The sequence below is a fragment of the Cyanistes caeruleus genome, unplaced genomic scaffold, assembly GCF_971803275.1.
Source record: "Cyanistes caeruleus unplaced genomic scaffold, bCyaCae1.hap1.1 HAP1_SCAFFOLD_78, whole genome shotgun sequence".
Taxonomy (NCBI): Eukaryota; Metazoa; Chordata; class Aves; order Passeriformes; family Paridae; genus Cyanistes; species Cyanistes caeruleus.
The window spans coordinates 1,951,094-1,972,303 of NW_028255889.1; the positions used below are offsets into that span (position 1 = coordinate 1,951,094).

At 49.2% G+C, this 21,210-nt stretch overlaps 2 protein-coding genes across 7 annotated transcripts in view; both read left to right on the plus strand.

The window, feature by feature from the left end:
- LOC147646843 (uncharacterized) overlaps positions 1–14,505 on the plus strand; it is a 72,462-nt gene extending 57,957 nt beyond the window's left edge. For 4 of the 6 annotated variants that reach the window (XM_086872883.1, XM_086872880.1, XM_086872882.1 and 1 more), the window contains 11 exons: positions 8,129–8,329; positions 9,501–9,572; positions 9,954–10,025; positions 10,228–10,299; positions 10,392–10,493; positions 10,946–11,053; positions 11,337–11,408; positions 12,006–12,104; positions 12,547–12,654; positions 13,276–13,450; positions 13,978–14,505. In XM_086872883.1, coding sequence (XP_086729009.1) covers positions 9,515–9,572; positions 9,954–10,025; positions 10,228–10,299; positions 10,392–10,493; positions 10,946–11,053; positions 11,337–11,408; positions 12,006–12,104; positions 12,547–12,654; positions 13,276–13,450; positions 13,978–14,221 — 1,110 coding nt within the window. In that variant the 5' untranslated portion in view covers positions 8,129–8,329; positions 9,501–9,514 and the 3' untranslated portion in view covers positions 14,222–14,505. Of the gene's footprint in view, positions 1–8,128; positions 8,330–8,955; positions 9,145–9,500; positions 9,573–9,953; positions 10,026–10,227; positions 10,300–10,391; positions 10,494–10,945; positions 11,054–11,336; positions 11,409–12,005; positions 12,105–12,546; positions 12,655–13,275; positions 13,451–13,977 lie in introns of all 6 variants that reach the window. The other 2 variants (XM_086872876.1, XM_086872877.1) reach the window with 1 other exon arrangement.
- The window catches only part of LOC147646837 (uncharacterized), a 410,249-nt gene that overhangs the window by 193,390 nt on the left and 195,649 nt on the right, over positions 1–21,210 (plus strand). The window lies entirely within an intron of this gene.

A 21,210-nucleotide genomic window follows, 5' to 3' on the forward strand; every position in this document is an offset into this window, starting at 1 on the left:
AAAACTGCCCCAAATGTTCCCCAGAAAAGTTTCCATGGACCCCAAAGTGGTCCCTTTTACCCTGTCTGAGAAAATGATTAAAAAATATGATCAAAGCACTAAAAGTAGGACAAATTAGCATACAGAGGGAGAAATAGTGGTCAATTAATTAATGAAGGGAATGGTGGTACTTTGAACCAAGGACCGATAATGGTTTTTGTTCCTAAAATTGTATCAATTCTTTTATAGAAATATAAAAATTAGGTTCTAAAAATACAGAACAATATTATTATAAAAAAATAAAATTTTATTTTTTTAATTAATTAGATTTTAATGATAAAGAAAAATTATAAAGAGTAATGTTATCAATGTTTTGGGATGTCTGTCCCAGGTGGGCCATGTCAGACATGCTGAGGCTCGGGGTGAGGAGCAGGTTGACCAAACAGGGGCAGCTCACGAGGGATTCATTCTTCTCTGTGAGCAGACTGCCTAAGGAGACATTCAGCATCAGGATTGTAAAGAGTAAATCCTGACCTCCTGATCAGTACACAAAGATGTTTTACAGTTTGAAGAGTAGAATGTTGTCACCATAAGGTGCCTTCTTTGTTAATATAGCTCATATTGTGTCATGTTTTTTAAATACCAATGTTGTTGTACCAACCTTCTTTGTTAAAATATTGTTATAAATGAAATTAGAATTTTGACAACTAGGTCCCTTGGCTTAATGGCAGTTTAATTAAAAATGAATACAATTTACTAAACTGAATAGTAGTGTGGTATAAAAGAATATAGTTTAGTAAAATAATACAGTTTAATAAAAAATTAAAATTTATATATATAATCTACTAGTAATTAAGTATGATTAAAGCATAAGCAAAACCCACCAGGGTACGGAGGCTTCCCACCCTGCCTCACCTTCAAAACAAAGCACTTCAAGCTAAACTCATATACTGTATGCTTATACATATTCATTAATGTTTCCTGTAAGTTTCCTCCTGTTTCGGAGTTTTCTGACTTAACATTATTTTTCTTCACGGCACATGCCTCACTTGTTGCAATGGGGTCTTCCGTCTTCTTTTAGTGGTCTTTTGGCAAAGGCTTCTCTTCTTCCTCATTGTCCTTTGGATAACCTTACAGGCTTGTGTGTGTGTACTAAACCTTGTGTTATGTTAGTCTACTAATTAGCCTTATGTTTACTAATCCTTACGTCCAATGCCGAAATTTGTTCTAATTTTGATCCATCTCAAGGCCATTTTGGTCTTGAGACACCATTTATCTTTTAAACTACATCCTGTACCTTCATTTTGACATGTAACATCTGCAAAGGGGTACATCTGCTTTGTAACACTGATTCTTGATTGTTTCTAATAATAACTTTAATAACAGTTACAATTTAGTTAGCACAAACCAATTCCATTTATTGCAACTGCAAATACGCCTTATGCACCTTTTTATTGGTTTCCATGCTAACGGCCTTGCCTTCTTCCTTGCTATGGATAAACTTGTATTTTGTCAATTTCTTATTTTGCTACCTGTACTAGTTTGAAATCAAACCAGTGAGAGATCGCAAGTCAGAATTATAATTTAATAGGAAAATGATAAAAAGAATAAATGCAATAATATCAAAAACACTGACAGAGTCAGAATACAGCCTGGAACCCTGTTAGGGTGATGGTAGTCGTCCAGATGAGGTGGTCTTGTTGAAGCGTGATCCTCTGGAAGAAAGGGGGTCTGGTCTTCAGCTGAAAGTCCAGCAGTAGCTCCTGTCCTCTGGAAGTCCCGTAGGTAAGGGCTGCTGTGGTGTTCGAATTCTCAGCTTATATCCAGTATGGAATGCTTGGCTCCTCCCTCGGGGAGGAGCATCTCACAATGGGATGGTGAGTCATGAGATAAGGCCTTGATGAGCCATTAACAGAAAACAGTCCAGGAGGAAGTTATCTCTGAGTCATGCAGCAAGGCAGTGGTGGGCCCATTAACAGGGGACAATACAGGGGGAAGTTATCTATGAGTCATGGGGCAGGGCATTGATGGGCCCATTAACAGAAGGTAGCCCGGGGGGTGGGGGGGGAGGCAGGGAGCACTGCCTCACCTGGTTTCAACAGTACATGAGGATGGTGATAGAATATACTGCAACCCAGGACATAATCCACCCCTTATTCTATTACCATCTACATAATTCCAAATCAGTACCTTCCTTAAACTCCACACACACACACACACATATATATATATATATACAATGGAACCTTACACACAGTTCTCACTTAAAATGAGGTCTCCTTGTGGCACACATCGGGTTTCCCCATCTTTCCGCATTACCCACCAAGTGCAACCAGGTCCTTGAGCGAAGACAATCCCACGGATAGGTTTGCTCTTGCCTGAGGTGGGATTAATCCAAACAGTCTTTCCTAACATACCTCTCATGTGTACCACAGGGACTTTATCTCCATCCACCGTGTGCAAGGGTTCAGACTGGGCAGGACCAGCTCGATTGATGGATCCTCTGGTGTTAACCATCCAGGTGGCCTTTGCTAAGTTCACTTCCCAATTTTTGAAGGTTCCTCCACCAAGTGCTTTTAGGGTAGTCTTGAGTAGTCCATTGCACCGTTCAACTTTCCCAGCAGCTGGTGCATGATAAGGGATATGATAGATCCATTCAATTCCATGTTCTCTGGCCCAAGTACTTACGAGGCTGTTCTTGAAATGCGTCCCGTTGTCTGACTCGATTCTCTCAGGGGTGCCATGTCTCTAAAGGACTTGCTTTTCCAGGCCCAAGATGGTGTTCCGGGCAGTAGCATGAGGCACAGGGTATGTCTCCAGCCATCCAGTGGTTGCTTCCACCATGGTCAACACGTAGCGCTTGCCTTGGCGGGTTTGGGGAAGGGTGATGTAGTCAATTTGCCAGGCTTCCCCATACCTGTACTTGGACCATTTTCCACCGTACCACAGAGGCTTCACCCGCTTGGCCTGTTTGATTGCAGCGCAGGTCTCGCAGTTGTGGATAACCTGTGAGATGCTGTCCATAGTAAGGTCCACCCCTCGCTCACGAGCTTATCGGTACGTTGCATCTCGTCCCTGATGACCAGAGGCATCATGGGCCCAACGAGCTAAAAATAATTCTCCCTTGTGCTGCCAGTCCAGATTCACCTGTGATATTTTCACCTTGGCAGCTCGATCCACCTGCTCATTGTTACGGTGCTCTTCATTAGCCTGACTTTTGGGTACATGAGCATCTACGTGTCGAACCTTCACGATCAGCTTCTCCACCCGAGCGGCGATGTCCTGTCAAATCTCAGCGGCCCAGATGGGTTTCCCTCTGCGCTGCCAGTTGGCTTTTCTCCAGCGATCCAGCCATCCCCACAGAGCATTAGCTACCATCCAGGAGTCAGTGTAGAGATAGAGCCTCGGCCACTTCTCTCTTTCAGCAATATCTAAAGCCAGCTGGACAGCTTTAAGTTCTGCGACCTGACTCGATCCACCCTCTTCTTCGGTAGCTTGTGCAACTCGTCGTGTGGGGCTCTATACAGCAGCTTTTCATTTCCGGTTAGTGCTTACAATTCGGCAGGAACCATCGGTGAAGAGGGCATATCGTCTTTCACTCTCCGGTAGCTCATTATATGGTGGGGCTTCCTCAGCACGTGTCACTTGCTCCTCTTCTTCAGAAGATAATCCAAAAGTCTCACCTTCAGGCCAGTTTGTTATAATTTCCAGAATCCCAGGGCGGTTCAGGTTTCCAATACGGGCACGCTGTGTAATGAGGGCAATCCATTTGCTCCAAGTAGCATCGGTGGCATGATGCGTGGAAGGAATCTTTCCCTTGAACATCCACCCCAGCACCGGCAGTCGGGGTGCCAGAAGCAGCTGCGCTTCAGTACCAATGACCTCTGAGGCAGCTTGGACTCTTTCATAGGCGGCCAAAATTTCCCTCTCTGTTGGGGTGTAGTTGGCCTCGGATCCTCTGTAGCTTCGGCTCCAGAATCCCAGTGGTCGACCCCGAGTCTCACCAGGCACCTTCTGCTAAAGGTTCCAGGACAGACCATTGTTCCCGGCTGCAGAGTAGAGCACGTTTTTCACTTCTGGCCCCGTTCTGACTGGACCAAGGGCTACCGCATGAGCGATTTCCTGCTTGATCTGGGCGAAAGCTTGTTGCTGTTCAGGGCCCCAATGGAAATTGTTCTTCTTGCGGGTAACCAGGTAGAGAGGGCTCACAATCTGGCTATATTCAGGAATGTGCATTCTCCAAAAGCCTATGGCACCTAGGAAAGCTTGTGTTTTCTTCTTGTTGGTCGGTGGAGACATCGCAGTGATCTTATTGATGACTTCAGTGGGAATCTGACGCCGTCCATCTTGCCACTTTACCCCCAGGAACTGGATCTCCCGGGCAGGTCCCTTGACTTTGCTCTTTTTGATGGCAAAACCAGCCTTCAGGAGAATCTGGATGATCTTCTGTCCCTTCTCAAATACTTCTGCTGCCGTGTTCCCCCACACAATGATGTCATCAATGTACTGCAGGTGTTCTGGAGCCTCACCCTTTTCTAGCACAGTCTGGATCAGTCCATGGCAGATAGTAGGACTGTGCTTCCACCCCTGGGGCAATCGGTTTCAGGTATACTGCACACCCTTCCAGGTGAAGGCAAACTGAGGCCTGCACTCTGCTGCCAGAGGAATGGAGAAAAACGCATTTGCAATATCAATGGTCGCGTACCACTTTGCTGCCTTGGATTCCAGCTCATACTGAAGCTCCAGCATGTCTGGTACGGCTGCACTCAGTGGTGGCGTGACTTCATTCAGTCCACGGTAATCCACCGTCAGTCTCCATTCTCCACTGGACTTACGCACTGGCCATATGGGGCTGTTAAAGGGTGAACAAGCCTTGCTGACCACCCCTTGGCTCTCCAGCTCACGAATCATCGTATGGATGGGGACCACAGAGTCTCTGTCGGTGCGGTATTGCCGACGGTGCACTGTTGCTCTGGCAATTGGTACCTGTTGTTCTTCAACTCTCAGTAGTCCCACAGCAGAAGGGTTGTCTGAGAGACCAGGCAAGGTACTCAGTTGTCTGATGCCTTCTGTCTCTAGAGCAGCTATCCCAAAAGCCCAGCGATAACCTTTTGGGTCTTTGAAGTACCCGTTCCTGAGGTAATCTATGCCGAGGATGCATGGGGCCTCTTGACCAGTCACGATGGGGTGTTTCTGCCACTCATTCCCAGTTAAACTCACTTCAGCTTCCAGTACCGTGAGCTCCTGGGATCCCCCTGTCACCCCAGAAATAGAAATGGGTTCCGCTCCCACATACCTTGATGGCATTAGAGTGCATTGAGCGCCGGTATCAACCAAAGCCGTATATCTTTGTGGGTCAGATGTGCCAGGCCATCGGATCCACACTGTCCAATAGATCCGGTTGTCCCTCTCCTCTACCTGGCTAGAGGCAGGGACCCTCTAATCCTGGTCATGGTGCACGTTGCTCTCTTCCGGTGAATATGCTCTTGATGTCCCTTCAAGAGGATCACTCATATCATCATTTCTATACCTTCTGATGTTCTGGCCACGAGAGACCGGAGCGGCGCTGGCTCTAGATGAGCTCCTTGTGGTAGTTGTCCCTCTTTTTAGTTCACGTACCCGGGCTGCTAAGGAGGAGGTGGGTTTTCCATCCCACTTCCTCATGTCTTCTCCATGCTCCTGGAGAAAAAACCAGAGGTTACCTCGTGGAGTGTATCCTTTCTCCCTGGCTGGGGAATGCCTACTCCTAATAGCAGAGACTCTTGTTGGTTCTGGGGAGACGTGGTAAATTTCTTCCTTAAGTTCCTTTTTTAGTTTCTGATGGCCCTCTTCAATCAAGCTCCGGACTTGCTCAGCCAGCCTTGTTTCCACAGATGAGACATGGGTGCGAAACGGGGCAGTGACAGTGTCCTCGTAGATTCTTAGTTTATTGGCCAGGACACCCACCCTGTCCTCACCTTCCCTCCATTGCAGTGTTGCCAGGTAACGGGAGTACATCTCTGGTCCAAGCCGTGCAAATCTCAGCCACATCTGTGACGTGCACTGGACACCATCTGGGCTCTTAGGAAATCTCTCATCTTCTGCAAAAATGATCTCCAGCACAGCCAACTCCCTCAGGCATCGGATACCCTGTTCCATTGTGCTCCATTTTCCCTGGTGCACCTGGAGGTCTTCTTTGCAGAGGTATCTGTCCCTTACACTTGTCAGCAGTCGCCTCCAGAGGCTGAGAGTTTCTTGGGTTCTCCCAATCCCCTGGTCAATGACCACATCCCGGGACAGCGATCCCAGTTGCCTGGCCTCACTTCCATCTAGGATGGTGTCGTTTGCTGCAGCGTCCCAGATGCGGAGCAGCCAGGTTAGGATGGACTCGTTCGTCTGGCGGGTGAATTCCCTCCGCAGGTCACGCAGCTCACCTAGGGATAGAGAGCGAGTGATAATCTCTGGTTCTGTCTCCTCCGCTGCGTGTGAAGGTCCTGCCTCACCCTCATCAGTCACTATGCGGACTGATTTGCTTTTTGATTTCTTTTTCTGAATGGGGGCAACTTCTACCGGTTTAGGCTGCTCTGGTTCGGTGACTGTTTGTGTGGAGGTGCTCATGGCCCTTTTGGTTCCTTTCTCCTCTGTGGTAGTCTGCGTAGACATGGACGCTGTTGTTTTGCTCTTGGTTCCTTTCTCCTCTGTGGCAGTCTGAGTGGACACGGATGCTGTTGCTTTGCTCTTGGTTTCTTTCTCCTCTGTGGCAGTCTGCGTAGACACGGACGCTGTGGCTTTGCTCTTGGTTCCTTTCTCCTCTGTGGCAGTCTGTGTGGTCATGGATGCTGTTGCTCTGCTCTTGGTTCTTTTCTCTTCCTCCTCAAGAAGACGCTGTACCACACCAAACAGTGCTTTGTTTCTAAGCATGGTGTACATGGTGCAGGCCATGCAGAGAAAACAAAACAGCAAGACTAGGCTGTCCTTGGCATCCAGAGAGAACTCAATATTTTTAAAAACTGCTGTGCCTGACCTGAAAGGCTGGAAGAAACCACTCTCCACTCTTCCCACCAAGGGCAGGGTGCGATTGTTGAGAAGGTCCCAGATGTAGCAGCCCAGACTAGGACAAGCAAACAAAATTGAGTATATATTCCGAATGGTATTCATTGCCTCACAGGTTATCATGCCATAAGCATAATAAACCAATAAAGCAATTCTCATACCATTCCCTGGTCTCAACAGGAGCAATACAACAGGCAAGTAGTTCCCCATGTGAGGGAAAATATAGAGAGCAAGATACAGTACCCATATAGACAAGCCAACCACCATGGTGGATAGGTTTCTGTTAATATGAAATTGCAATTCTGACTTTCTCTCAGGTTAATGCCCCACGTTGGGCGCCAAAATATGTACTAGTTTGAAATCAAACCAGTGAGAGATCGCAAGTCAGAATTATAATTTAATAGGAAAATGATAAAAAGAATAAATGCAATAATATCAAAAACACTGACAGAGTCAGAATACAGCCTGGAACCCTGTTAGGGTGATGGTAGTCGTCCAGATGAGGTGGTCTTGTTGAAGCGTGATCCTCTGGAAGAAAGGGGGTCTGGTCTTCAGCTGAAAGTCCAGCAGTAGCTCCTGTCCTCTGGAAGTCCCGTAGGTAAGGGCTGCTATGGTGTTCGAATTCTCAGCTTATATCCAGTATGGAATGCTTGGCTCCTCCCTCGGGGAGGAGCATCTCACAATGGGATGGTGAGTCATGAGATAAGGCCTTGATGAGCCATTAACAGAAAACAGTCCAGGAGGAAGTTATCTCTGAGTCATGCAGCAAGGCAGTGGTGGGCCCATTAACAGGGGACAATACAGGGGGAAGTTATCTATGAGTCATGGGGCAGGGCATTGATGGGCCCATTAACAGAAGGTAGCCCGGGGGGTGGGGGGGGAGGCAGGGAGCACTGCCTCACCTGGTTTCAACAGTACATGAGGATGGTGATAGAATATACTGCAACCCAGGACACTACCTCAATTGTTTGGCCTGCAGACCAGTTGCTAAGCCCATCCACATTCACCTCTTAGTCTTCAGAGGGAAACTGTGAGCACAGTGAGAATCTCCCAGTGTGCAAGAGGGTCCCTGTGTGCCAGCTGCAGCTGGGGCCTCAGCCATCTCCTCTCTCAACAGGTTCCCCTCTGCAGCTTCACAGGAAAGGCCAACACCTCCCTCAGGGACACCTGCACCACACATTTCACATCTCCATGCCCATACGTGATGTCCCTGTCACAGCTGCATTACCAGCTTGCTGCTGTGCAGATGCTGCCACCGCCCAAAGCAAGACCCTGTGTCCCTGAAGGGACCCGCCCTGCTCTGTGGCCTGGACTGAAGGTGGGTCCCTCCTGCCAGGGCAGGGCCTGACACAGCTCTTCTGTTCCAATAAAGAGATGGAGCTGTCACCCCAGTGTCTGGCTGGTACCACCAGCAAAGCCCACACAGCACCAGCCCTGGCTGAGCTCCATGTCCAGGAGCAGGCAGGGCTGACCACAGTGTGGGCAGGCAGGAGCCAGGCAGGGGCTGCTGTGACCAGCAGCAGGGCCCCGAGGGGCTGGGGGAGTCTGTGCTGAGTGTCCCTGGGCTGAGGGCACATTTCCTTCAGTGGCATCACCTGGGCCTGGACCTCCTCCAGTGCCATGCCCAGGAAAAGAGGCAACCATCAAGAGCATCTCATGGGACAGAACATGACCAGCAATGTCAGCAGGGAAAACCAAGGTTTTCTTTAGCAATGACCCTTTGATGAAGTCAAAGATTTACAATCAGTCCAGTACAGTTTGGAGTACAGATAGGAGAACACTCGGGGGGTACAGCCAAGGCCATGAGGTCACAGCAGTCTCTGGGATGACAGCAGGCTGAGGTGACAGCAGGCTCTGAGGTCACAGAGGTCCCAGAGCCCCGTGGTTGCACAGCACCACAAGGACCGAGCAGTCAGTCCTTGACCACGACTGTTGTGGCAGCAGCGGCGGCGGCAGCAGCGGTGCTGACATTGGGACAGCGGTGTCAGGACAGTGGTGGCAGCAAGAGCTGCAGGACTGGCAGTGGGCAAGGCACCATGGCCTTTGCTCTGCGCCTCTGCCTCCTGCTCCTCCTGGCAGTGGCCCTGCCTGACAGGGCTGCCCAGGCTGCTCCGTGGCAAGCACGGCGAGCAGGTGAGCCCACGGCCTGGCTTCCCTTTCCTGGGACAGCACTTCCTTCTCCCTGGGAAGCATTGGGGATGGTTTTCCGCAGGGCTTGAGGGAGGGTTTCTTCTGTGGGAGGGAGAGAGTCCCCAGAGCCCCTGGGCTGGTCCTGCTACCCCACCAGGGATTTTGCACAGGGCCTGTAAAGAAGGTGGAGAGTGACCAGAGCCAGCCTAGAGCTCCCCAGGCCCCTCTCCAGCTTTGGCCATGTCCATTGACATCTGGCTCCCATGGCCTTACCTGACCCCCTTGCAGTGCCCAGTTCCCTAAGGCAGAAGGGGGTCCCAGCACACCATGGAATGGTTCTGATCTGTGCTCCCTTCTAGACTGGGATCGTGACATGGAGCATCTGGAAGCCCTGGCACATAATGGTTTGAGACCCATGGAGAATGCTGGAGGCAAGTTCTCAATGTCCCTTTCCGCACAGTAAAATCAGTGTCAATGTGGCAAGAGCTCACTCACGTGCCACTTCACTTAAGGATCTGAAGGTTGATGGATTCTGGAAACATCGCTCTGCTCCCTTCTGGAGCCCTGAGTGATCCCACAGCATTGCTGTCAGTGGGAGGAAGGAGCATTTAGCTGTTAATCTCTTGCCATGTGCAATTCCAGTGTCTCCTTCCGTGTGCTCTGTGCAGCCACAGAGAAGAGCAGAGAGGAAGGGGCCGGGCCCAGGGCTGTGCCCCGGGGCTGTGCCTTGTGTGGCTCCTTTGCCAGCCCCAGGGAGCCTGAGGATCTCCTACGGTCCCAGGGGAACTCTTCTGTCCTGCCTTTCTTTGCAGCCAAGCCTCTTGGTGAAGGTGATCTGGCTTCCCAACCCACATCCAAGACTGAGGTTCTGGGAGATGGTGAGGGTAGGTCAAGGCCTTTCCCCCTGGGAGAGCTGCCAGCTCAGAGCCCAAATCGCAGCCAGGGCAGCATCGCTGCAGGTGCCAGGACAGAGCTGTGCACGTGTGTGCCCTCGCTCTGCGTGATCCCCTCACTGCATCTGCGGCTCAGTGCTGCCTGTGCAGATCAGCAGACATGACAGAAGCTTCTGTGGCTGTTGAGTTACAGGTGTGTCTGCAGGGAGGACTTTCCAGGCTCCGGGGCTGGATGCTGCACGCAAGCCCAGCTCCCGTAGCAGGGGTGAGTATTGTGTCCTTGCTGATCCCACAAGCTCAACCCTGATTTTGTAGGATCCATTCCTGGGAAATGGATATATATATATTTTTAATTAGGTCCTCCAAGAGGAAAGAACAAAGCTACAGGACACTGGAAACCCCATGAGCCATCCAATACCATGCAGCAAATGCTGAAGGAAATGCTGCAGGGAGGACAAGGTGGGTCCATGTCCCTCAGCCTCCTCCTGACACTCAGCAGCTGGGGGCTTTCTCTGCACATCAGGACACGCTGTGCCCGGCACAGCAGGAAGGGATCCATGGCAGCCTTGCTGCCTCGCTGCTGCTTTCATGGCCTGCAGGGCTGTTTCCCAGCCTGGCCTGGCTGCAGCTTCTCCCCAGCCTCTGCAGGAAGGCATTTGGCATCAGCTGACAGGGAGCCCAAACTGCAGCATGGGCCATGCACACCCTGAGATCCCCTGCAAGTTCCTGGTCTTGGGGTAGATCAGGTTCAGGGGCTGTTTGGAGGAGGGAGGGCTCTGGCCAATCCCATAAGTTTATATGATTTCCTAATCCTTATCCATGACCTCGACTAGTATCGCATCATGATGACACCACTTCCCTGAAAAGGGAATGGTTCCATCTGATCCAGCTGTGGCTTTTCCTTCCTCCAGAGATGAACCCAAAGGCTGTGCTGAAGGTGCCTTTTCCCGGAGGAAGCAGTGGCTCATGGGCAGCCTCTGCTGCAGGAAGGGAGGCCATGCCAGGCACAGCCCCAGGAGGTAATTGCTGTGCCTCTGGGCCTGAGCCCTGCTGAGGCTTGAGCTGTAAATCTCTGCACCTTGGCAGTGCCTGCCTTTCAGGGATTTTGCACAGAGCATGGAAAAGGTGTTGAGAGTGTCCAGGGCCAGCCTGGAGCTCCCCAGGCCCCTCTGCAGCTTTGGCCATGTCCATTGACATCTGGCTCCCATGGCCTTACCTGACCCCCTTGCAGTGCCCAGTTCCCTAAGGCAGAAGGGGGTCCCAGCTCACCATGGAATGGTTCTGATCTGTGCTCCCTTCTAGATTGGGATCGTGACATGGAGCATCTGAAAGCCCTGGCACATAATGGTTTGAGACCCATGGAGAATGCTGGAGGCAAGTTCTCTATGTCCATTTCTGCACAGAATTATCAGTGTGAGTGTGGGAAGAGCTCACTCTCATGCCATTTCCCTTAAGAGTCTGAAGGTTGATGGATTCTGGAAACATCGCTCTGCTCCCTTCTGGAGCCCTGAGTGATCCCACAGCATTGCTGTCAGTGGTAGGAAGGAGCATTTAGCTGTCAATCTCTTGCCATGTGCAATGCAAGTGTCACCTTCCATGTGCTCTGTGCAGCTACAAGGAAGAGCAGAGAGGAAGGGGCTGGGCCCAGGGCTGTGCCCCAGGGCTGTGCCTTGCGTGGCTCCTTTGCCAGCCCCAGGGAGCCTGAGCTGTTCCCGTTGCTGCTGCCAAGCCCTGGCCCTGCCTGGGGCTCAGTTCAGAGCTGCTGGCAGCTCCAGGGAGTCCTTTCTCCCCTGACTGCCATGCAAGGGGCTCCTTCCATCCCACTGTGGGGACACTGCAGGCACGTGGTCCCCCTGCTCCTGCTCCTGAGTGGAAGGCAGAGAGGAGGGAGTGCCTTGGAGGGCACCAGTCACCCAGGTGCACTCATTGCCACTCTGGACTGATGGAGAAATGGAACTACTTTCCATTAAGGTCCTCCAAGATGGAAGAACAAAGAGATAGAAGACAAGAAATCCCTGGAGGCATCCCAACTTCTGGACAAGATGCTGAGTGATCTGGAGAGACGCCGTGGTGGGTTCATGTCCCTCAGCCTCCTCCTGACACTCAGTGGCCAGGGGCACATCAGGACACGCCATGCCCGGCACAGCAGGAAGGGATCCATGGCAGCCTTGCTGCCCCACTGCTGCTTTCATGGCCTGCAGGGCTGTTTCCCAGCCTGGCCTGGCTGCAGCTTCTCCCCAGCCTCTGCAGGAAGGCATTTGGCATCAGCTGACAGGGAGCCCAAACTGCAGCATGGGCCACGCACATCCTGAGATCCCCTGAAATTTCTGTCTTGGGCTAGATCAGGTGTAGGGACTGCTTGGAGGAGTGAGGGCCCAGGCCCAGCCCCAATAACCTGGATATTTTCCTGACCTTTATCCATGACTTTGACAAGTATTGCCTCCTGAAGATACCACCTCCCCTAATGGTGAACAGTTCTATTTTATCCAGCTGTCCTTTTTCCTTTCTCAAGTGCTGGAGCAGATGTTTGTGCAGATGATGGCATATGCTAGAGGAAGGAATGGCCCTGTGCCATCTCCTGATGCAGGAAAGGAGGAGATGCCAGGCCCAGGCACAGGAGGTAATTGCTGTGCTGGGCTCTCCCTCGGCAGGGCTGTGTGCCAGCAGCTCTTCCCTCAGGGCCTGCATGGCCCGGCAGCAGCAAAAGCTGGAGGTGCCGCGGCTTCCAGGCCTCTGGAGCTCATTCCCAGCCCCTGGGAATCGGGACTTGTGCACCAACATCTCTCCCCCAGCAGCTGCTCCTGGAGCTGGCCCTAAGCATCCAGAGGCCCAAGACACAGGAGCAGCCCAGAGTGGGAGCCCTGCCATGAGCCCAGGGCCACAGCCAGCCCTGGCTCCCAACTGGGCAGGGGATGCACTGGCCCCTTACAGGGCCTGGCTCTGTCCCCTTGGGCTGGGGGAGCTGTCACAGAGCAGGGAGGGTCAGGGGTGGCAGTGGCTGCTCAGGGATGGGTTTGGCCCGTGTCCCTGGAAGGAGCCACTGCCCAAGCAGCTGTGCTGTCCCGGGCTCTGCTCTCGGCCTTCTGGGCTTTGTTGGGTGGCACAGCCTGTGCCAAGGGGTGGCAAGGTGCCTGCAGGCCCCAGCTCTGGGGGAAACAGAGAATGTCCTGGCCGTATCCACCGTGCTGCCAGCTCAGCAATGGAGCACAGCACAGGCTCACGCTGCCCATTGCTCCCACAGATGCGCTTGGCAAGTCCAGTATAAATGCTGAGAATCCACCGAGCACCCCAAGAGTGTTCTGCCCGCAGGATGTGCGCAAGTCCTGCATGATAGGCACAGCAGTGACACTGTTCACAGTGCCACTTTCCATGGTCCTGTGCTATGTTGGATTCTGGTGGTGGAAGGACAAGAAACGGTAAGTTGTTGTTCATCTCCACCCTCCAGCTTCTTGAAAGGCTGCTCATAGTCAGGAAACATTCCCAGTGAGGCTGCTGTGCACTTGTGGGTAGGCCTTGATTGCCCAAATAACTCTGCTGAGAGTTCTGCTGCTGCCCAGGCCTTTCATTGGCCTCTTAATTGCTGGGCCTTGTCCTGGGGAGCCCGCTGGGGCTGCAGCCAGTGCTGGCTCCCACTGAGGCTGCCTGGCCAAGAGCAGCCCCCGGAGCAGCAGGCAGAGGCAAAGCAAGGTGGGCAGGAGAAAGAGCGGGGACGAGATTGCCCTTGAAAGGCAGAGGTGCTCTGGCGCCCGCTCCTGGCCAGGGACCCTGCCCAGAGCCATCCCCTGCTCGCTGCGGCCTTGAGAGGCAGCTGTCCAGCTGGGCCAAGCTGTGCCAGCAGCTCCAGCCGTGCTGGGGAGCCTTGGCCGCTCTGGGCCCTGCTGTGCAGGAGGGTCCCTGAGTGCCCATGGCAGCTGGGGGCCTCAGCCACCTCCTCTCTCCACAGTCACCCTGCTGCAGCTCCAGCATACCAGCCAAGAAGGTGTGATTCTCCCTTGCCCCCAGGGAGCCCAGAGACTGCCTCGTTCATCAGCTCTCAGATGTGGCCTCAGAAGCAGGAGTCGACCTGGAAAGCAGAGCACCAGCACTCCGTGCCTCCCCCACGGCCCCCCAGCCCGGCTGTGAAGAGGAAGCCCCCTGAGATCCCCCCACCTCCTCCCCTCCCGAGCCGGCCACCCTGGTCCAGCTAGGACTGAAAGTGGGACAGCCATGGCAGGGCTTGGGCCATCAGCAGCTTGGGGCATCTGCTCTTGGCTACAAATAACACATTACCTGTGGGTAACAGCCAGAGGCACTTGTCCTACTCTTTTACCTTCAACGGGAAGGGCTGAAGATTCTTCCCATGCCCTGTCTTATCCCTTTTGATTTTCATACAGCTGGGTTCTGGCTGAACCTTTTCAAAGAACATTATTTACACTTCATATTTTAACCCACCTATCAAGGAAAAAAAAAATAAAAGTTTTTTTTCAGTTTAGACTTCATTTTTAGTGTGGTTGGGCCACTCAAATTTTGAGCAATTAATTTTCCATGGTGCCTCTTCCCTTTTCCTTCCTATCTACAAAAAGTCCATCTGGACATGAAAATCAACAGAATTACTGAGATTCACCTCAAAGCCCAGAGGAGAATCTCACACAAAATATTCTCCCTGTATACTGCACAACAAGAAATATTCAGAGGAAAATACCGTGTCACCTGAGGCTCCTGGAACTCCCAGAATCCTGAGCCTGCAGAGGAGGCAAACAGCCCTGGCAGAGGCTGAGGGGAATTCTCCTCAGACTCCTCAGAAAGTGTGTCACTTCAGGAGGGGAAAGCTTTTAAACCTTTGCCTTACCTTCCTCCTGTGCTAAAATGTAAGGCTCCTCCTGAGAAAATACTGAGCTACAAACAATTCTCCATTCCTCAATAAAGCTGCAAAACCAAATGTGGTCACAAGTTTTCCATCAAAGCCCATTTGCAGAGAAACCCCACCATACGTGAGCAAATCTTTATTAGCACTTCAGTTCACTCTAAAGATTGCCCCTTTTTTTTCCCAGAGAGAATATTAGAACCATTTGCTCTTGACAGGACTCCTTGGATGGCCCCCAGACCTGGCTCCTCACCACGCCCTGCCTGAGCTGTTCATGCAGCCAGGCAGCACCACCTGACTTTGCCACCCTTTTCAGGCCTTGGGCACGGCTGGTGCCACGGTCCCCTCTGGTGCCACAGTCCCCTCTGGTACCACGGTCCCCTCTGGTGCCACAGTCCCCTCTGGTGCCACAGTCCCCTCTGGTGCCACAATCCCCTCTGGTGCCACAGTCCCCTCTGGTGCCACAGTCCCCACTGGTGCCACAGTCCCCTCTGGTGCCACAGTCCCCACTGGTGCCACAGTCCCCTCTGGTGCCACGGTCCCCTCCTGGCTCGTGGTGTGTCCCTGCTGCTGGAGGAGCCCTGCTCGTGCTGCTGCCTGCGTTCAACAAGGCCGGTGCTACTCCCCAGCTGAAAAGAGACTAAAGGCACTGCTTTGGGCAGCTGGTTGGAACGAGTTTAACACTTCCTCATCTCTATCACAGATCTCCTAAAACCTGTAACTTCTCTTGTTCTTTTTTTTCTCTTGCTTCTTCTATACTTCTTCTGTGTTTTTCTTTCCTCACAGATTTCTCAGTCCCCTTTGGGCTGAGCTCCTTTGGGATCCTCCCTCATGGGCAGTCCCGCTTATCTCAGTTCTCTGGGTTTGAAGAAAAACTCCCAAGTTCATTTGAATCTTTTTTTCTCATGTCTATTAGAAGGTTATTACAAAACTTGGCAGGTCTCTCCAGACTATCTGCACAAGTTCCATTCACCACAACCTGGCTCATTTTGCTCTGATGGTACAAAATGGCCCAGAACCACGCGGCTGCCTCATCTTTATATCTATTTCTAACCTTGTTAACTACGGACACATGTATTGTTTTTCTATTTTAACAACTAAGTTTTCAGTATCTACTTACATAACTAAAACTGCAACTAACTTTCAACCAAACATTCTTTGTGCTCCCAAAAACTGCAGAATCATGGAGAAGAAGGAAGAAGAAGAGCTAAAAAAGACCACACCTTTCTTCCTCCATCTTTACTCCGTGTATTAAACCCCTATAAAATCTGTATTTTTCACCTCAGTGGCATACTAAACATTCTACTACTTTCTACTTAATTTTTTATAAATCCTGGTTTACCCAGGGATATTTGGAAGCCTTTCTGTCAATGGCAAATAGGATTGATACTGTTTTGGAGAATAGGACAGAGAAATGTCTCTCCATTTCTGGATTCCTGTATCTCCCTCTTCTCTTTGCCAAAAAAACCAACTTTTTTCTTTGATTACTTGTTTTAGAATGGCTTCCCTGACCCTGAATGAGTCAAGCAGATGATGTCTAGATTTGACACATTGGTCAAAGCTCTCCAGACATTTTCTCTCGACTGATTCATGGCAAAACTGTGTTGCATAAGGCAACCAACAAAAGATAAGGCACAAATACAATGGCTAATTGATCTTATTCAACAACCTTATCTCTCGCAAAAGTTCTTAAATTTCTGTATTAAACACCCCTCCCTCACAAAGTCCTCAGTCCATAAATTTTGCACGCTGTTTGTTCAATGTCTAAGATGTTGAATGCTGTTTTCATGCTAAATCACGTTTGCGTACTGGCTTCTTGATTTCTGGAGTCTTCGTCTGCTTGTTTCTCAGCTTGATACGGTTTCACGCACTTTGCAGGAACCCACTTTGGTCCTGCACCTGTGGAGACACAAGCATATCCTTTTCCTTTTTTGCCTGAAAGGGTACTCAAAGGAGTTTTTAAGCTCCATTCCTGGGGCCAGAAGAGATGTGAGGTGACTGTGACATCGGCACCTGTGTCCATTGTCCCTTGAATTGACACTGTCTTGCCATTTTATGTCAAGTTGCAGGTGATTACAGGTCTATCGCGACTTATCTGCTTTACCCAGGTGGCATGAACTTCAGTAGACTCATTAATAGATAAAACTTGCCTGCTGATCAATGGTCTGATTGGATAATTTGCATGCAGAGGCAAAGCAATGGCTTTAGCTACTAAAGGTTTTGCCGAAAAGATCCATGGAGGACGTAAAGCTTGAGCTAAAACTGTCAATTCTTCATTCTAGTCTGCAGAAACAACACATGGATAAATAACAAGCCCCAGAATACTGCATCTGTCCTTGCCTATAATCAGGAAGTCTTGCCTCTTTTTTCAATGTTCCAGAGACTCCTGTATGGAGTACCGCATGATCTTCATTCAAAAAACAAACCAAGTCGGACGTTGCCAATTCACATTGTGCACCTGGTGGCAATAAGCCTGGATCACTGGGAAATTGACAAATGGTCTTGCTGAGGGAATCTGATTGGCGTTCCCTGATGATCACTCTCTGACCAGAGGCCTTTAATGGAATTGACTTTGAGGCTGTCGCTCCATCTCCATTTGTGTCATCATGTGGTGACTCTTTGCACTGTTTTTGGAGTTTCCCAGCAGAGCTAGAGGTTTTCCCTCTACATCTGTTTTTTGAATAGCATTGGCTGGGATGATGTTTTCCTCTTCGGCACCTGGGACAAAGGCTTTGTACTTTTTTCTGCAATGGGCAGCTCTTTTTCATGTTTCCCAGTTTCCCACATGGAAAGCGTGCTCCCTCATGAAGCGATGTTTCCATCATATCTGCACAGCTGAGTCACTGAAAACCTGACTTCATACTCTTTACTATTTTCATAAATCCTTTGAGTTGTTCTTCGAGCATTCTCTCGAATTCTTCTGTCGAAACACTCGCAACATGCGGAGTGCCTATCTTGCTACATGCCTCTATCATTTCTTCCATGGCTGGATATCCAGGCAACGCACTCTCAGTATGTCTGCACTCTGCATTAGCATTTGCGAAGGCACAGCCTTGAAGCATGTGTGGCTTCACCTTTTCATCCATCACCTGCTGGTCAATCACCTGTGTGAGGTGATCAATGAAGGTAGTGAAAGGCTCTGAAGGGTCTTGCTTCACTTCTGTGTAGATGCCTTCTGAGGTTCCAGTAGGTTGAATTTGCAGCAGTGTCTTTTCAGATGCTTCTACAACATCTCAAAGCACTTCTGGAGGCAGATCTGCTATTTGAATTTCTGGCTTGTGATACGGCACATTTACTCCTGCCATTTGAGTTGCTGTGATGTCTGCATACGGTCCTCTTGCATATTTGTTCCTCAGTTCAAGGAGAGCTTTTCTCCATCTTGAATTCCACAGTATATATTGTGAATCTGTGAAAATTGTTGAGGCTATATACTTGCAGTCATATGGTGTCATTTCATGGCTGAGGAAAAGACCTCTTAATAATTGCTGAAAATATGGAGAACCAAGTCCTTTTCCTTCCACAGCATCTTGTCAATCCTTTAAAAGACAGTGATCCACAGGCTCCCACCTAGGAACATCATCTCTTCTTCCAAGCCTCACTGGTAATACTGTAATATCCTCAGTTTCTCTGAAAGCATCAGCACCTTCCTTGAGAAGTACCTGCATATCAGGTCCTCCCCCTCCTCTTTGAGGGAGATTTGATATAGATTGTAGCTTTGGTTGTTGAGGAGCTGTAGGTATAGTAGAAAAATACAGTGTTTGTGGATTGTGAATGCACACAGCTTCCTTTAAATCTTGAAAAACAGGAGAAAATTGTAATCTTGTCGAAGAAGAGATGTCCTGTCCTGAGAACCAGTCCTTTGGAGCAGTCTTTTGAAAAGCTGAAATATCGGCTTGAAGCAGAGAATGTGGCATTTGAATCGATGACAGAGGAATTCCTTCGCCTGCTGTTGTTGATATTGCGTCGTTTTTGTCTAAAATATTCTCGATTGTATTTGTAGAAAAAATTAGAAGCTGCTGTGATGCCTTTTGGCCACAAGGTAGCGATGCTGCTCCATGAATTCGCTCTGGCTTCAGTTTTATAAACGGCTGAGCCTCCAACGGGTTTTGTACCATTCGAAAAATATTCTAAAATTCTAAAAAATTCTAAAATCCCGTATTTAGGGAGGAATTCCTTTTTAGGAGATAAATCCCGTTTAGGAATTTATGGATTTTAGTACTTTTTAGTACTTTTCCAAACTGCTCACTTTGCTTTCCATAGTAATCGCAACACCCTCTGCTTTTTCAGCTTTCCCCCCACACCTCTCCCTCTTTTCCCAAATCCTCTGAGGCGTTGGGATCAGGGGCTCCCACGCTGTTGAGGGATTTGGGGGTTTCCCTTGCTTTTGGAAAGGGCAGTTCGGATCTGGGTGGCTGGGTTTCCTCTCCCCCTGTTCCACCCCCTTGGCAAGGCAGTTTTGGAAAATGACTGTGATACATTACATTAAAGACAGTATGACTTGTTTCTGTCATATTTCCATGGACACACATTCCCGGGGTTTCTAACTCTATTAACCTCATATTTGCATTTGCCCATATATAGGGTTCAAACAATTGCTCCTTGCTAATGGTGGGGTAATTCTCTCTCACCCAGACCAGTAAAAATTCCAACTCTTTCGTTGGAATTTCATATAAGGACTGCTCTATTATTTTTTCTAATTTTTGTAAAATTGCCTGTTCCTCCTTAGAAATATTCCATCTCATCTCCTAGGTTGGACAGAGCTTACCAGACATGCTGGCTATCTCTTCAGATTACTGACCAGCAGAATCCGATGTTTCTGAGTCCTGGGCCCTTGAAACTCTGGAATTTGATAGCAGATATTTTCATCCAGATGGATTTCTTTCAGGAACTGGCTGCTCTGATCCAGGCAGGCTTTGATCGAATCCTTTGAGCTCTTACTGACCGACAGATATGGGACACCACTTGTTGCTGTGGAATCTTGGTCTCCTCAGGGCTAAGCCCTTCTGGGATACCTCTTCAAAGGGGAGTTTCCCTTATCTCAGTTCTGTTTCAGGAAAGATTCTCCAAAGGCTTGTTTGCTTCTTGTTTCTTGCGTTTATTAATATTTATTATCAAAAGACTTGGCAGGTCTTCCCCAGACTTTCTGCACAAGTTCAGTCCACCACAGCTTTGTGGTGACCTGAATAGCACAAAATGGCCTTGAACTGCATAGCCTTTTTATCTTTATTCTTAATCTTTCCCAATTAAGTATAGACACGTAAATTATTTTTCTTAGTGACCCTATGACCCAAGACGTTGTGTGCTGCACTGCGGCATTCTCTATCCAAACACCTGCTACTACCCAAAAACCTCTAAAAGAAGAAGATGAAGAAGAAAGAAGAAGGAAAAGAGACAACACCCTAAACTAGCCATTTTGTCTTCTTGTTTTCTGTTTTCTAAACTAGCTTATACACTAAACTTTAACTTTTTTCACCCAGTGACTTAAGAAAACTCTCTAATCTACACACTTACACTTTTAGTTTTTCTACTTAATTTTAAAAGTTGTTTTCATGCTGTTCAATGAAATTCAATGTTTTCTTGGATGTCAGAGCTAGGAACCAGAGACAAGGGCACACTCTGTGCCTCAGACTCCAACACAGATCCTTTAGGTGCTCACTTTTCATCACTCTCTAATTTATACAAAAGCTACCACTGGCTACACTTTTGAATCACATGACCTTGCTTCAAAAAATGACCCTCTAGGATTCTTTCTAATGTGCTGAAATACATTCTAGTGGACTCATTTCAATAACAACTTTACTTCTTGTGTTATTCATTCTTAATGCTATCTACATTTCCAAACTTAGCAGTATCTATTAGTAGTTCTTCTTTTTTCCTTATCTTTATTCCCCGTATACTACACCTTACACACACTGGCTATCTCTGAGTCACCCAACACCAATATTCTTTTTTATATTACTAACAAGCAATGTATAAAAAAGGATGACATGTTCTGCACAATCTCCAAGGAATTGGAGTATGACACGACGTAAAACGAGTTTCTGAAAACACTGCCTAAAGTAATCATCAGAAGTATATGCTGATGTAAGCCTGGAGTTCACAAGCCTTGACTGTTTACATGGTTTCTAAAACCTCATGTGACTGCTCAGTGTTGTTCAAACACTTGTCAAACTCAGAGGTGCTTGGTGCTGTCACCATTTCCTGGGAGAAGCTGTCCCAGTGGCTGACCATGCTCTGGGTGAAAAACCTTTTCCTAATATTCAAATATAACCTGCCCTGAGCCAGCTGCCTGCCCTTTTCTTGACTCCTGTCACTGGTCACAAGCGTGAAGAG